Here is a 17,317-nt window from a genome sequence, read left to right as displayed (position 1 = left end):
ATAAAATTTTCCGACAACAAAATCCGTTGTCAGAAATTCCGATCGTGTGTACACAAATCCGATGGACAAAGTGCCACGCATGCTCAGAATAAATAAAGAGATGAAAGCTATTGGCCACTGCCCCATTTATAGTCCCGACGTACTTGTTTTACGTCACCGCATTTAAAACGATCGGATTTTCCGACAACTTTGTGCGACCGTGTGTATGCAAGACAAGTTTGAGCCAACATCCGTCGGAAAAAATCCTAGGATTTTGTTGTCAGAATGTCCGAACAAAGCCCGACCGTGTGTATGGGGCATTGTCCTTGCAATAGAAGGACACCGTTTCCCAAAAAAGTAATAAACTAGTAGTGGTTGACTCTACAAAAGATTGACATACTAGCCCAGGATGGACTCGCCCATTATGAAAAAGGTTTATGGTTTAGTACACATTTTACAAACTCAGTCAATTTATATTAACCATATAATTAAAAAAATCAGAAGTGGAGTTTACCTTGAGCAAAAATCAGATGTAAAACAAAGTAGATGTAATATGCCAATCTTGACTTTTTCTTTAGAAGTAGAGAACTTCTCTTACCAGGTCCTGAGCATTTATCTATTGTGTCTTTTAAAGCAACCCTGTCACTAAAAGTTTAACCACTTCAATACTGGGCATTTATACACCTTCCTGCCCAGACCAATTTTCAGCTTTCAGTGCTGTCGCAGTTTGAATGACAATTGCGCGGTCATGCTACACTGTACCCAAACTACATTTTTATCATTTTGTTCCCACAAATAGAGCTTTCTTTTGGCGGTATTTAATCATCTCTGCGGTTTTTATTTTTTGCTGAACAAATAAAAAAAAGACAGAAATTTTTGAAAAAAATAAGTTTTGTTTTTGTTTCTGTTATAAAATTTTGTAAATAAGTAGGTTTTCTCTTTCACTGATGGGCACTGATAAGGCGGCACCAATGAGCAGGCACTGATGATGGGCACTGAAAGGCTGCAAAGATGGGTTCTTATGGGTGGCACTGATAGGCATCCCTGGTGGCAGTGGTAGGCATTGTGAGTGGGCACTGATTGGCAGCGGCCTGGGCACAAATTATTATTTCCCTGGGGGTCTGGGGGGGGGCATACCTGGTGGTCCAGTGTGGATGGCCATCCTGGTGGTCCAGGGCGGCATGATGGTGGTCCTGGGCGGGATCCGAGGGGGGGCTGTGCTGATAAACAATCAGCACAGACCCCCCCCTGTCAGGAAAGCAGCTGATTGGCTCTCCTCTACTCACGTCTGTCAGACACGAGTAAGGAAAAGCCGATCACTGGCTCTTCCTATTTACATCGTGATCAGCCGTGATTGGACACGGTTGATCACGTGATAGAGTCTCTGGAGACTCTTTACATAGATCGGAGTTTCAGTGTGTCAGACTGACATAAACCGCAACAACGATTGATGCGCAGCGGCTTAATATCCTGATCACGTCATATGACGTCCGGTCAGGATATTGAAACCACTTTGCCGCCGTCATTCTGCTATATGGCGGGCGGCAAGTGGTTAAATATAAATACACGATACCTGAAGAAAAATTTCAGATTTCCCACTAACTGCATTGCCAATACTATTGTCATCACCAACTAAAGTCTCTTCAGAAACAGACATTTCGAGGCTTTTTTTTTTTTTTTTTTTCAACTTTATTTGAAGTGACACTTCACGCATGGCAGCAGCATGGTGTCATCCAGTGCTTTGTGGAAAAATGCAGAAGCAATGCATTTTACTGCAGCTCACCACACAACACACAAGTGTTGTGAACAGAAACATTAAAAACAATTGTTTTCTATGTGCCCTAGCTGTGACTAGCATTTGTCCACTGTGGAATGCAGGCCACTACCACATCGTCTGAACAAACCCTAAGGCCTGATTCACACCTATGCAGGTTGCAGTTTTCAGTTTTCATATTCAGGGTACATTTTGCATTTATTTTTCAATACACATTTTTGATCCATTGAGGTTTGTGGAACCAGAAAAAAAAAATTCCTTATCCTTTCCATAAAATGCACAGATATCCATAGGAAACTATGTTAAATGGACTGTAGTGTGTTTCTGCAAAACTGAAAATGCACTAAAAAAAAATGCATAGGTGTCAACCAGGCCTTAGGGTCCTTTTTTTTTTTTTTTTTTTTTTTTTTTTTTACCAGCCGCTGCAGTGTGGTATGGCCAGGCCTGCGCAGTGTTCACTTTTATTTTTTTTTTATTTTCTTTAACACACTTTATATATCACTCAGTTACGTTTTATTGGCCACCATGCTGTGAACTGCGCTGTACTAGGAAAAAAAAAAAAAAAAAAGTACACCACTGCGAGGTGGCCAAAACGGAGACAAGACATTTTGCCTTGTGGTGGGACTGCGCAGGGATAGTCGCCCAATTCAGTCCCACTGCACCTGGTGTGAATGGACCCTAATGCCCCGTACACAAGGTCGGATTTTCCGATGGACAATGTCCGATCGGAGCGTGTTGTCGGAAATTCCGACCGTGTGTGGGCTCCATCGGACATTTTCCATCGGATTTTCCGACACACAAAGTTGGAGAGCAGGAGATAAAATTTTCCGACAACAAAACCTGTTGTCGGAAATTCCGATCGTGTGCACACAAATCCGACGGACAAAGTGCCACGCATGCTCAGAATAAATAAAGAGATGAAAGCTATTGGCCACTGCCCCGTTTATAGTCCCGACATACGTGTTTTACGTCACCGCGTTTAGAACGATCGGATTTTCCGACAACTTTGTGCGACCGTGTGTAGACAAAACAAGTTTGAGCCAACATCCGTCGGAAAAAATCCTAGGATTTTGTTGTCGGAATGTCCGAACAAAGTCCGACCGTGTGTACGCCCTATTAGAGTATATAAAGTGGAACTACAGGCAAATTTTTCATTTTGGATAGAGTAAGGGAGGGTTATAACCCCTGTCTTTTTTTTTTTTTGCCATTTGTGTCTCATTGGGGAGATTAACCTTCACTTCCTGTTCCATAGCCAAAACAGGAAGTGAGAGGAAATTCCTGCAAATGAAGGGAATCCCTTGACCCCCTCCCCCCATCACCAGAACTGTGTCTCCATTGGAAGATTTCCCTCTATTATTGTTCTGGGGACAACCCAAAACTTGGGACTTTCTTCTATGTTCACTGATAATGACAAATAGAGTGAATTTTGTAATCCCTCTCCACTCTATCCAAAACTATAAAAAAAAGTTTAGCCTTTAGCTATACTTTAAATCACAAACAGTCAGGCAACTTCTAATTATTACCTTCCCAGAATTATCTCTATTAAATAGGATGTAAACACTGTTACACTGCTTTTTTTTTTTTTTTTTTTATTGGTGATCTGCAAAGAAAAGGCATAATGTGCTAGTAATGCATCGCATACTAGCAGATTTATGTGAAACTTACCTGCAAACAAAGCCCTCCTTGCCCCCTGCTGGAGGCCACATCCATCTTCGCCCGTCTTCCTTCCGGTGCTGTGGACTTCGGCTGTGTGACCGGCTGGAGCCGTGTGACGTCACTCCCACACACCGCAAGTCTCAGCACAGGGCTCTGAAAAATGGCACGGGCGGCTGTTCCTTCAGAGCGCATGTGCCGATGGCGTCTAATCTAAAATATCTCCTAAACGGTGCATGCTTAGGAGATATTTACAATTAATCGTTAAAAAATTGTGATCTCGATTCAACCCCCCTGACAAGCTCTATTGCAGAGTTTGCTGAGGAGACATCTGCTGAGTCAGCTGTCAAAAGAAAACAGCTAGGCAGTCTGCCAAGTTTTTAACTTGAAACATTGTAACTAACCCTTCTTAGGTCAAAGGTATACACTTCTGTGTGGAAAAAAAAAATCCAAGCAGTCTGCCAAGTTTTCAAACAATGTGTAAATGCAGGAAGTTTAACCACTTAAAGTCTAAATCTTTTTCTGATACTTGTTTCTTAAGTTAAAATCAATATTTTTTTGATGGAAAATTACTTGGAACCCCCAAACATTATATATATTTTAGCAGAGACCCTAGAGAATAAAATGTCAATTGCTGCAATATTTTATGTCACACTGTATTTGCCCAGCGGTCTTTCAAACACAATTTTTTGGGAAAAAATACACTTCAATTAATTAATTAAAAAAAAAAAAAGAAACAGCAAAGTTAGCCCAATTTTTTTGTTTTAATGTGAAAGATGATGTTACGCCACGGGAATCGTGATCCATCGTCTAAGCAAAAAAATCGTGATTCTCATTTTAGCCAGAATTGTGCAGTTCTACCTATAGGTACAAACAATCATCATTTCCTGTTATGGTTTCTTGGTTTGAGCTAACGATCGTTTATGCTGAGGAAGATATATTTGTTTTAGATGTAATGGCATGTCATTTGCATTACTTGCCATAAAGCCCAACATTAAAGGATTTTACACTATTTGGCGTCTTATCTTTTTGCTGACATATTCCACTGAGCACTATGGTCAGAAGCAAGAGGACTACCTCTCCACATGATAGCTGGATGATCCCCCTCATCTACCCAACACTGAGGAGTGACCTTGGTTAGAGCAGATGAGGCACATGAGCCAACGTTTGCACATATAAGATTGCTGTGAAGGCATCACACTGGTGCCATACTGAAGACATAGGGACCAACTTATCTAGCGCAACACATTTTTTTTTTTAAACATACAATCAAGGGAAATTTACTTCCTCTAAGGTGCAGATATGTGTGTTAATGGAAAATTCCAATCAACACTGAGGCCCCATTCACACTTGAGCATTTTGTAAAAACGCTCAACAAGCAAAAACTTATTGTTTTCAATAGCTCTTGTTCCTATCTGAGAGTCCTGCTGCTTGTAGCAAAATGCCTGTCACTCAAAAAAGTACATGAGCTACTTTTCATGCAGAATTAAGCATTTTTGTTCCCACAGACTTCAATGAAAACGCCTATAAAGTGTTATATGAGCTTTTTTTCAAGTGTTTTGTTGCACATTTTCTGCTCAAACAGCAGCTCTCCACACCTTGTAGTTGAAAAATGCCTGACAAAAGCTGCAAAAGTGTGCAATTCTCCAAAAAACGCTTGAAAACTTGACGCTTGGATGTGAATGTAACCTGAAAACGAAACTTTGAAATATATTCATGCAGGTATAGCTGCCATGTCTCCGTCTGCACACACTCCCTTTTTGTCAGTGATCAGGAAACTCATTTTATGTATCTGTTTTATAAAGCAAGATAGGAGCTTCCAAACACGTCCACTGCAACAACACCACTTACTCTTAGTAACCTGCTGCATAAAAAGCAACACAATTAAATGTTTCTTAAAGCTACCAATCAAATCTAAACTAACATGGAAGTGAAAAAAACAACTGACCGGAGATGCATCAGAGAGAAAAAAGGTAAAGAAGCACAGACCCCCCCCCCCAATAACAAAATGTGAAGAGCTCTATAAAATCGGGCATACATAGAATTTATTAGAATTGTCTGGAATTTCCCAGCTCACCACACTAAATCACAAAGCTGTAATTTTAGCATGAAATATGCTAAGTATTAATGGGTATCAGCTAATCATTTTGGAAAGATACTTTTGATAATGAGATGAAAATAGTCTTACAACTATTTTAGGGTCCCCCTTTAACAGCAATTACTACCAAACAGATCAAAAGCTTTGTATGGAAAGGGCTACGCGTGGTATCTAATCTTTGTAAAGTCTTACAACAGAAACATTTAACATACGCACACAATTATAATAAATGCAAGTGGGGCTGTTGAAAAATAACTACTGTAAAATGCAGAGTAATGATGACAGAATAGGGTTGATTTACTAAAACCGGGGAGTGCAAAATCTGGTCTGCACAGAAATCAATCTGCTTCGGATTTAAAGTGTAAGTTCACCTTCACAGAAAATCTTTAATGTGAACTTACATTGAACCCCTTCCCCATTCCCGCTGTGAGACATCGGGCCCCCCCTTTACCGATCTGGGGATTTGAAATCCCCGCTGCTTTCTCGCCTTTTCTCCAGTGCTGACAGGACGGGCTAGGCGGGTTCTGATTGGTCGGCGTCAACCAATTAGAATGCCTCTTATACGTACCTTTACGTATAAGCCACAGGGATTTCAAATCCCGGACCGGTGAAGCGGCAACCGAATGTGTCCTAGCGGGTGATCGTGGGACTTCTCTATAAGGGGATGGGGGGCCCAGTGTAAGTTCACCTTACAGACTTTCTGTAAAGGTGAACTTGCCCTTTAAGCTTTGACAGAAAAAAAAAAACCTGGAAGTTGATTGGTTTCTGTGCACAGCTGCACAAGATTTCGCACTCTCCAGTTTTAGTAAATCAACTCTAAATTGTCAAGAATGCCACAGCAAGATGACAGATTCATTTTTATAAAAACTTTGTAGCTCAGTTTCTTTTAGAAAACCCCCAATTCTAGTGGTTTGAATATTGTGTTGCAGCGTTTTCAAATCATCCAGGTCACCTAACTGCTTACAAGTAAAAAGATTAATATAAAACAATGATTTTAAATTTAATATATTAATAAATGACAACGCTGCTGTCCAGAGGTGCCCCCTGTGCTCTTTCCTCCAGAGTGGGGGTACTCTAATGCAGGAGGTGTGTTACAGGCCAGATCACCAGAGGAAAATAAGCCTAAAAAAGAATGAATGGTAAGCTGCAATCTATTTTTGGGTTTAACACTGCTTTAACGGTTTCTCTGTTATAATCAACACATGCCTCTGGTGATATCTGACACAGTTGCCAGCGTGTTTATGATAGCTCTGAACCCATCTTCCAAGCCCCTTAAATAGCTGAATGTCATACATTTTTACACATATAACATCATGGTAAATACAGACCTAAATATAGGCCAAGATGGTGCCACCTTCAGCTGTAAAGGGTTTAGTACCACCTGAAGTTCTAGTAATGTTCTATACAGCCAGCAGGTGAAATACTGGTCTCCATTTCACTTTAGTGTGATAACTTTTCACCTGTGGGTAAAGACCCTCGTTTCTAGAACTGGAAACATTCTTTAGAGCAGTAAGGCTGGGTTCACACATATGCGACCGCGGTTTTAAGTGCGGTTCTGTTCACGGGTTTAGGTGCAAATGTTTACCTGAAATTGCACCTGAACCGGACCCAAAAACGCACAGGACCCTTTTTAAAACTGCACTGTGGTCGCCCAGCACATATGTGAACCAGCTCCTTTGAAAGCCGGGCACCTTTACGTTATGCAAATTGGATGCAGTCAGAGGGATAGAAGGTTTCTAACTTAAAATGCAGCTGCTATAATGTGTTTCCCATTCTGGAAAGATTCTAGGGCAATCAGCAATAACTTTATGACTACTGACAGGTTAATTGAATAACATTGAGTATCTTGTTAGGCAGCAAGTAAACATGTTGTCCCTGAAGTTGGTGTTGAAAGCATAAAAAAATGGGCATTGCAGTGTTGTGTATGTGGCTGTGTAGCCACAGACCGGTCAGGGTGCTCATTAGGCTTGCACCAATACTGGTATCGGTATTAGTGCCGATACTAGACATTTTCGTGAGTATCGGTACTCTCAGCAGGGGTAAGGGGGTACCTGTTGTACCGGACCCGGTCTCATAGAGTCGGCAAAAGAAAAAGTGTGGCGATAAGTAGAATCAATATAAAAAACTTAAAGTGCTTTAAGAGCCTTTACATGCCGGTGTTCTGCCGAGAAAGTTCCGCTCGGCGGATAAGGACCCCCCTTCTACTGCATAGGCGCTGCGCCGGCGTAAATAGCCGAAGGTGAAAATCAAGAGGGCCCCTCGTGGGCTCGCTTTGCTCGCCACGCTTTGGGCACAGCCTTGCTTCGCTCGCCACGCTTTGGGCACGGCGGCTCTTTTTGATTCCCCCTCTAGGTCCACTTGGATGGTGGGGAAGGAACCTGGACCCAGGGCGCAGGCGCCGCGTACAGCTGATCGAAGATTTTGAGCTTCGGCTATCTCCGGCGGCTCATAGTAGTTCGTACTGCACAGGCGCTGCGCCTGCGCAGTACAGGGGGGGGTCCTTATCCGCCGAGGGAACTTTTATCGGCAAGACACCGGGAACCCATCCGCCTGCAGGACAATTTGCATTATCAATGACTACACGCTTTTAATTCGCCAGATTTTGTAAGTATTTTTAATCTTGTTTGGGGAAATAAACAGCTACTAATTCTGCACTTAGAGGCGCCTCTCTCTTCTGTCTTTGTTTGCAGAGGGGAGGGTATAGCCAGGCAGGATCAGCCAGGTTTTTTTTTTTTTTTTTAGGAGAAACGGGTCCAAATGACACAGCACAAGCACTGTGCTATATAACATGCTTTATGAATGAAGCAATGAATGAATGACTTGTATAGCGCTCTTTTTAAGGCAGGGGTGTCCAAACTTTTTTCAAAGAGGGCCAGATTTGATGAAGTGAACATGCGTGAGGGCCGACCATTTTGCCTGATATTCTTTGAACCATTAAAATTCGATCTAAGTGTGTTCGTCCGAGCAATAATACACTGCCCAACAAGAATTCTCTAGCCTTTGTCGTTCCCGACACACAGACGAATACTCTGCTCTTTAGGGGTACCGTTAATTCTTAATGGTACCCCACACATTGGAAAACGTGGGGTGCTTTTGGTGCAGTGCAATTTAAAAGAAAAAAAAAAAAGAAGGTCGGGAACTTCTTTTCCTGCATTTTTGTGGGTAGGGAAGCCCATTGAAATGAATGGGCTGCCCTACACGCAGCCACACAGATATGAACAAGCCTTTGGTTCACATGTCAGGTTGGAGGGGCAGTAAAACCACATGGTTAAGCTGTTTTTACCACCCCCAACTTCTCCCCCTTTAGCTGCAGAGGGAGCAGCTGGGGGTGTACACACGCTGTGGCTGCAGCTGGAGGTATACCCAGGCTGAATGGGGCTGCACTGCAACCACCCCGCAAATGCATTGCATGGTTGCGGTATAGTGATGCTGCATTTACGGGCTTAAAACAGGTGGTGAGGAGGCAACATAATGCCTCTTTACCACCTGTCAAATGCCTATGAAAAGCGATCTGTGCATGGATTGCTTTTCAGAGGAGCAGCAGTCCTGGCTGCTATCACAAACAAGCCCTACCAAAGCAGTTCTGATGGTACAGAAATGGGGGGGGTCTGGATTAAAAGTAACATACACACAGACACATGCACACACATACACACATGCGCACACACATACAGACCCATGCATATACATACACACACATACAGACACATGCATATACATACACACACATACAGACACATGCACACGCACGCACGCACATATACAGACACATGCATACAGGCATAGATACAGACACACACACATGCACAGACACATGAATAAAGCCCGTTTAAAACGAATCTAGCTTCTAGCACAATACTGTACCTTTCCAGCTTCCTCATTCAGCCGGGTACTGCACTGTAGGGGGAAGCAGAGAGCACAGCACACTCCCCTGCACTTTACTTTTACTTTTGATGCTGACGGAGCTTCTCACAGTGCCAATGTACAGTTCGGCAGGGGATTGGGCTCATCTGACAGCCCTGATCCCGCGGCACACTGGCTGAGAAAGGCTGGTTTAGATAACCAGGCGGGCCATTCAAAACCGGACCGTGGGCCGCGATTGGCCCCCGGGCCAGACTTTGGACACGCCTGCTCTAAGGGAACAGGATCTTGTTTTTTTTGGGGGGGGGGGGGGGGGGGGGGTTAACAAACGCTTTAATCATTTAATATAAGTGATAAAATTAATATGAAAAAATTCATGATAATAAAGTTCATATAAAAAAGCAATAATCAAAAAAATGCAATACTCCACAAAATCTCTCAGTAAATCTTCACAGAACAGTCCATTCACCGTGATCCACAGAAAAGTGCAGGAACAAAATGTATCCTTTAAATAGTGCTCCAGCACAGATTGTGCGTGAAAAATACAAACTCACCAGAACTTTTTAATAAATACGCCTTGTAGGAATATTGAACTCTTTCAACCAGCAACATATATGGAAGCGATGACTCTAAACCACAAAGCGTCTCCTTGGCAATGGTCAAACATTAAGGCTCGGGAGAAATGTATTGAGAATCATAGCGCAATATAATTATTACAGGTATGTAAAAACAGGTAGGTAAAACAATGCGCACTTACATTTAGGAGTGTTGTAAGTCAGCACCAACACGTACAGCTTTAGGATAATATGCTTGCCGTCTCACCAAGACGCGGCGTGCATTCCAAAGCACAAGAAATGGGAACCAAGAAACCGCATGTGATGTCAGCAAAGGGCGGACGTGCAGCCTCTATGCATTTCATGTTCAACCTGTCATCAGAAAGCTTCCTGATGACGTATTGAACATGAAATGCACAGAGGCTGCGTATCCACCCTTTACTGACATCTGGTTTCTTGGTTCCAATCGCTTGTATTGATTCTAATTATCACGAGTTAGCACCACACTTTTTCCTGTATATCTTTTTCACTTATTCAGAGTGGTCTCTTCCACTTTAAAAGGGGAAGCTTTACACATTACTACTCACAAATAACCTTTGGCGCCATCATTTGTCGCTTTATATATACATCCACAATAATCGGGTGAAGGGTCTCATGACCGGCTTCCTGTTTGGTCAGGAGGAGAATCAGTGTTAGAATATTCATTCGCTATTGTAACACGACTGGGTGGGCTTGGAGCGCAGTCTATTAGAGCCTCTGGCTCTAATCATGTGTTTAAAGAAAACAAACACTCCCCCCATTGGAATCCATGGGTCCAGCACGCCCCTGCGCGGCTAATGGACAGGCTGCCACTGTCCTGTATCCTACTATGTGTTCTCCCGGCCCATCGACATAGTGAACTAGCAGGCCGGGACTCAGGCTTACAAGCTGCACAGGGAACGCTGTCCATCACATGCCTTAAAACTTCATCCCGCGTCTTCCTGTCTTGGTGTAGATGCAGGATAGAGCAGCTCTGAACAGAGTTCCTGGGCAGCCTGAAATGAGGTGAGAGGGTTTTGCCTATTGCCCAAGAAGTAATAAAGGAAAACTGGGGAGCCGATAGAAGTGTCTGTTCCCATGCAGCCTATGCTCCTTAAAAAGAAGTTTGCCCCTTTTAATAAGTAATTGTAATGCCAGCCATATTCCTGCCCTTTTAACAGGGTGACAGTAACCTGAAACCTTTGCAGCATTAGTGTCAGCTTACTGTTACCATGTTAAAAGGTCAGCAATATAGCTGGCATTACAATTACTTATTAAAAAGGGCAAAATTATTGATAATAATCCTGAATCCTGTTTTTTTTTTTTGCAGGCAGTTTATTATGGAGCTGCAACCACAAGCTAAATGTTTGGTTTATGATTGTGGTGCGGCCCCATTGACCTGAATGACCAAAATTTCACATGGGTGTGACACAAACCCTAATGGACAGGCCACCCCTGTATGGATGGCTGGGTGTGCGTGTCACTTACCTTGGAAAGAGATGGCACCAGGATGCAGTATGAGAAGAAGGCAAGCCAGCGGAGGCAATGTGATTCTTTGGGCAATGTTCTGCTGGGAAACCTTGGGTCCTGCCCATTCATGTGGTGTTACCTCGCACGTACAACCTACTTAAAGTGTTACTAAACACTTTAAGTAGGTGCTCTGAGCTATGGTGCTATGATTAAGCACTGTTTTATAGTGTGAAACGCGTCAGCTCTTCTGTCCTGTGTTCTGCTGTGGCATGTATTTTTGATATCATCAATGTTTACGAATAAAGGCTAATTTTAATGCGGCTGTCCAGAATCTTCTCTCACCCTTATTGCTATATGCATTGCCAGCACCTGCTACTTCAACTCAATTTCCTGTTACTAAACCCAGGACCCTGCATTCACTATATCTGGTCTCCTACAGTACACAGAACATGGAAATGCAATTATTTGGGTAAATATATACTGCTAAATACTTGTTCTCATCAGTAGTATTCAGCAGTCTTATGACTTCTATCAGTGTCTGGTTAAAGCTTGCAGGAGTTGTTTTCATTCTCCTCTGACTGTCCTATGAGGCTGCAGGACCCCTGACACTGTCTGGACAGTACCGATTAGCCCTGTGCTGATCACTTGCATCCTCCCAAGAAAAAAAAAAACCCTCTAGCAATACACACCAAACTGAGCATGTGCAGAGTGCCTCCAAAGGATCTGTCTTATCAGGAGATGGATTGGGGACTGTGGAAGAAGGGGAGGATCAGAGCAGACAGGATCAAGCAGCCTTTTTACACAATGCAAAGGATCGACCCCTTAGGTTCCATGATGAGTATAACTGTGATAGACTCACCCGGGAAAGAGGCTTTTGGAGGGGACTGAATGTTAGCCTCTTGCCTACCGACTATGGGACCTGGCATTTGAGGGAGCTATAAGCATTTAGGAAGATATTCTGTTATGTAATGCAAAAGGACATTATTAAGGAGGCCATGATGGTCTCTGCCAGCTTGGGGTGGTTGGTATATTGTCTCACTTTGTTGTGTAGTCTTTGCTGGGTCGTTTGGAGTGTGGCTGTATTCCAATGTTCTATTGTGTCTGTCTGCCTTGGATATTATGGGATGTGTATGTAGATTAGCTGTGTGATTGGTGGGGGCGAATTCCTCCAACAGCTTTCACTGCTGATTGGACAGTCTACCCCGCGCGGAATGCAAAGTTGGGGGGACTGTCCCGAGTATTACCTGTGTACCTGTGTTTTCAATAAACAGTCCATGTTCAGCAACCAAACAAGTATTGTCTTGTTTACTGGTTGTCAGCGGTTGGAACATCTGATATCTATCTTCAGACTTGGAGGAAGCGGTATATGACGAAAACACTCAAGCGGAGTGTGTAAACTTCTGTTACAATAACAAGCATGCTTTACTGCATATACAGACTAATTTTACTGTTGTGGATTTAGTAACACTTTAAACATTGTTGCTGACCATGTTTCATGAAAACAGTACTCCCTGATGGCAGTGGCCCCTTTTAGTATAATAAAGTGCCCTACCACACCACAAAAATGGTTCAAGAATGGTTTGAGGTGTTCATTTGGCTTCCAAATTCTCCAGATCTCAATCCAATCGAGCATCTCTGGGATGTGTTGGAAAAACAAGTCCAACCCATTCAGGCCCCATCTAGCAACTCACAGGACTTAAGAAATTTGCTGCTGACAGCTTGGTGCCACACACCAACACCACAGCATACCTTTAGAGGTCTAGTGATGTCCATGCCTATCAGTGCAAAATCAACGACACCCCAAACGCAGGTTGCAAATCCAGTGCGTCTGCCCTCACTGGATTGCATGGTACAAAAGTACCATGTGATCCAGTTGCAGTGCATTTCCAATAGTGGTGCATGCACTACTTTCAATGCAATTTCAGCCCATTCAAAATTAATGGGCTGAAATCGCACTGCACGGAACTGCATGTGAATTGCCCCTAAAACTTTTAAATGAAAAAAGAAAGTAAAACAAATCTGACTAAAAACCAGTAATGTTTTCTTTTAAATAATGAAAAATGTAGTGTACTTGGTCAGTGTGAAATCTGACATGAATCTTGATGTAACTGAACAGCAGTAAGCAAACACGATGGTGTTTTTTTTGGATAAAAAGTTTACTGCAATGCTTCTCCATGACAGAAAATAGTCTACTCATTATACAATCATTATACAGCAATGGTTGTGATGCAAAAATGAAAAAAAATGTGTAAAAATTATTATAGACAGAGCACAAGAAACATGGTCTAATGCAAAGTTGTCTATTTCTACTCTCTAGAACTCTCTACTATTGTTTCTGCTGCTTGGATTTCACAACTGAGGTGATTAAAGTGCTTTGAATGTATGTAAACCATTATGGAAACAACAGCTATACTGCATGAATATTGCATTGAAGAAAGCTTTATAACTTACAAACAAAAAAAAAAAAAGAAAAAAAAAAAAAAAAGAAAAATCATTGACCTTTCTTTGCATGTGTACACACACACACGTGTTTGAATTCAAAGATACATTTAAAAACCAGGAATATGAATACAAGATTAATTATTTGTAACTAAACTAGAGACAACAGGTTTTAATGTTGGCACACGTTATTCAAACAATTTGTCAAAATGTATTGTACAGGATGAGACCAACTACCTGCGGTCAGCAGTGGGTTCATTCTGAGCAGGAAAAGGTTCATGGACTTAAAAAAAGTTTAAAAAGGTATCCGTCTTGACAAAGCTGAAAAAGTCACTGAGAGGCAGTCACTTGTCCTGTGTGGAGCAGCTGGCCTTACAAAACTCCAAGGGCTGGTATCAAATTCCGGCTATAAGGCAGCTGGGATTCTGGAGGAGTCATGACTTCACTTCAGTACAAATGAGACTCCTTATGGCTCAAGAGGCGGGAGCGACTGATGGAGTCTGTGGCACTTCGAATCACTTCCATCCACCTATGAGATGCAGAAAACACAAGGTTGGTTTGCAGGGGAACTGTTTACCATAGCCTTCCAAGCAGAACATAATAAAATTGATGCTCAAAGACTGAGATAATCAAAAGGAACTAGTATTACATAATGTAGGATCTCCACACTTTTCGTCATTCAATCATGACTTTTTCAAAGGGAAATTGCCAAAGTATTCCACAATGCTTTATACTCACCCTGTGTTTACAGTTACCAGGTCACAGCCTTTGAAAAAGTCTTAATTGGATGACGAAACACGTCAAAGTGTGGCCCGATGACATCATCACATTAGGCGGAACCGGAAGTTGATCATCTTGGTATTGTATCTGATGCCAAAGCTTATCCTTAAGGGGCAAAGCATGTAATAAAAAGGCAATAGTTTCTATGTGTACTGGATGAAGCACACTTTATTCTGTGAGTGTCATTTTAACTCATTTTAATAAATTAGATTGGTGTGATATATAGCGCAATGAGGGCTGTTTTCTTGAGCAAACTGATGAAAGATGGAGGAACGTTTATGCTGCATGTGATATTATTGGAGTGACGAGGAGTACTGGCCCTATTTGAAGGGCAAGGCGCAGTTAGACCTCACGCTACAGTGGGTCAATATCCTCAGGTAAGCAGTTCAGTTGAAAGGTGGAGGAGCACATGTTTCTGGTGGTGACCAATTAATAATAATTTAGCACATAATTTGACACCTTTATGGTGGATGGCAACATATGAATAATTAGTATTCACTAAGAGGAGATTTGGGACTTTGATTTAAATAATTGGACACTTGACATATATGTATTTTTTCTTGTATATGTTCATATGTATATAATTTACATTTATACACATGGGACGCATTTGTATTTTCACACTGATGCATTTCATTTATGTTTGAACAGTATTAGATTGGTGCACGGTGCTTTTTTATATTATGTCAATGATCCCCTTCTTTCATGTGAAGGTGGTGGTGCTGTCAGCTTCCATTTTTGTCTCATGACAGGTGAATTTTGTGGGGAAAGGCAATGGCATAGTAGTTGATATCCCACTTTAGTTTCTGAGTTGCAGCATCAATGCAATCATTTATTTATTATTTACCTTTCAAAGGTGTATTCATTTTCAGCTCTGAAATAGTACACATGAGACTTGAAGTGCAGTTTAAAGACATAATCCTTATGAATGTTCTCTGATTCAGAGGGAATGGTGAGTGAATAGCCAAGCAAAGGGAGACTGGCTAATGGATGATTATCCTGAAAACAGAAACATGACACAATTATTGTCCTAGATTTTTTTTTTTATATATTTTTTTATCTTTGAAACCATTATAATACATGCATACATCTTGTACACTGGAAAAAGTTTACTACTAAAATACTGTGGGAGTTTGTCTACATCAATACATAGAGGTATGTTTATTTATTCCATTTTTCTGGTGTTGATAGAGCTGAGAAGGGTTAACAATTCTATCAGGTTTTTATTTCGCACAGTTACCTGCGCATGCGCAAAGACTGGCAACAGGGAAGTCAAAACCTTCTCTGTCTTTACGCTTGCTCAGATGCACCGATGGCTCTGCAAGGACTCAAAGATTGGCCAGAACACCATGCGTGAATTTGCGCATGCACAAAAATGGTGTCCCCGGAGCCTGGCCAAAAACAGGGATGAAGATCTGCTTTAATTACATGTATCCAAGCTTTCCCAAAGTAAGTTTAAAAAATAGATAATTCCTGTAGTTTGGCTTTGGGTTTACTTAAGAGAAGTTTGTGAATGCAGAAAAATAAGAAAATCATACTCACCTAGATGGAAGCTGCAGCTGTTCCTTGCCGGCTCTACCCCGAGAGCTGAGTAATCAAACACCGCTGATCGTTCAGTTCTCTCCTCCACTTTCAGTAGAGAGCTGTGACTATCAGTGTCTGCTCTGCTCCTCCAGTGTTTATTGGAGTGCTGGGCAGTGGAAGGGGCGGGAGGGGCTGGCTCAGGTTCTCAGCAACTTGCTGAGAGGCTGAGTCAGCTGCCGGTTCAGGCACCTGGGTGGATCGTGTCTGTAGAGTCAGGATCTTTCCCAAGCCTGGCCCGGCTGAGGGACATCAGCCAACAGTGGGCTTTAGCCTGCTGTTGGCTGAAAATGGGTTACAGAAGTGCAGAATAAACTGCATTCTTGTGATCCATAGGAGAAGTACAGCCAGAAAGCTCTGGCTATACTTCCCCTTTAAAAGAACAGCCTCACAGTTTCTGGTTGCTACTTTTCAGCATGCTTGGGTTACTCACAATATGCTCAATTCACTAAAACTAAAATACTGCAGCAAAAATGGTGTTAAAATAGCACATGGTATTTTCCACAAATGAGATGTGAGGTCCTCCCTAAAATCCACACCAGACCCATATTTGAGCATGCAGCCTGGTAGGCCAGGAAAGTGGGAAGATGACCATGTGCCCCCTCTCCCTGCCTTCTTGAACCACACCAAGCTACATGCCCTCATCATGGGAAGGGGGGGGTACCGACCTGGCAAAGCATCTTGTCCTCATGTTTATGAGAAAAGGGGCCTTTTCACCACAACCCTGGCCTGTTGGATGTGGGGGTCTGCAGGCGGGGGGCTTTAACAATAAGGAGACCCCCAGATCCTGGCTCCCACCCCATGTGAAAGAGTAAGGGGTACACACAGTACCGATACTCATTCATCAAAAAAATGACAAGTGAAAATAAAAACAAAAACAGTCCTGTATTTAAAAATTGAAAAAACCCAAAAAACTGTTCCCTAATGTACATTCTTCAGTAATCAGCTCGTCCAGTAATATAGGTTCATGTCAATCAATCAATCACAATGAAAGATGGTTGTCGACCCTCACTAAAAAATAACAAAAACACTGCCTTCGGACAGAGTCATATTTGATCAATGTCATAAAGGGGCAGGGTCACCAGGTGACGACACTGACCATATACAGAC

The 17,317-nt window shown here is 42.3% G+C and overlaps 1 protein-coding gene across 1 annotated transcript in view; it reads right to left on the bottom strand.

Annotated features, from left to right (window-relative positions):
- Window positions 1–13,544: 13,544 nt before the first annotated feature.
- Window positions 13,545–17,317, bottom strand: part of FARP1 (FERM, ARH/RhoGEF and pleckstrin domain protein 1) — a 230,411-nt gene continuing 226,638 nt past the window's right edge. The window contains 2 exon segments of the mRNA XM_073614408.1: window positions 13,545–14,375; window positions 15,474–15,625. Of these exon segments, the coding sequence (XP_073470509.1) occupies window positions 14,294–14,375; window positions 15,474–15,625 (234 nt within the window). The 3' untranslated portion in view covers window positions 13,545–14,293.

This window comes from Aquarana catesbeiana, linkage group LG02 (assembly GCF_042186555.1).
Source record: "Aquarana catesbeiana isolate 2022-GZ linkage group LG02, ASM4218655v1, whole genome shotgun sequence".
NCBI classification, from domain to species: Eukaryota; Metazoa; Chordata; class Amphibia; order Anura; family Ranidae; genus Aquarana; species Aquarana catesbeiana.
This window is presented reverse-complemented; position numbering and strand designations above follow the sequence as displayed.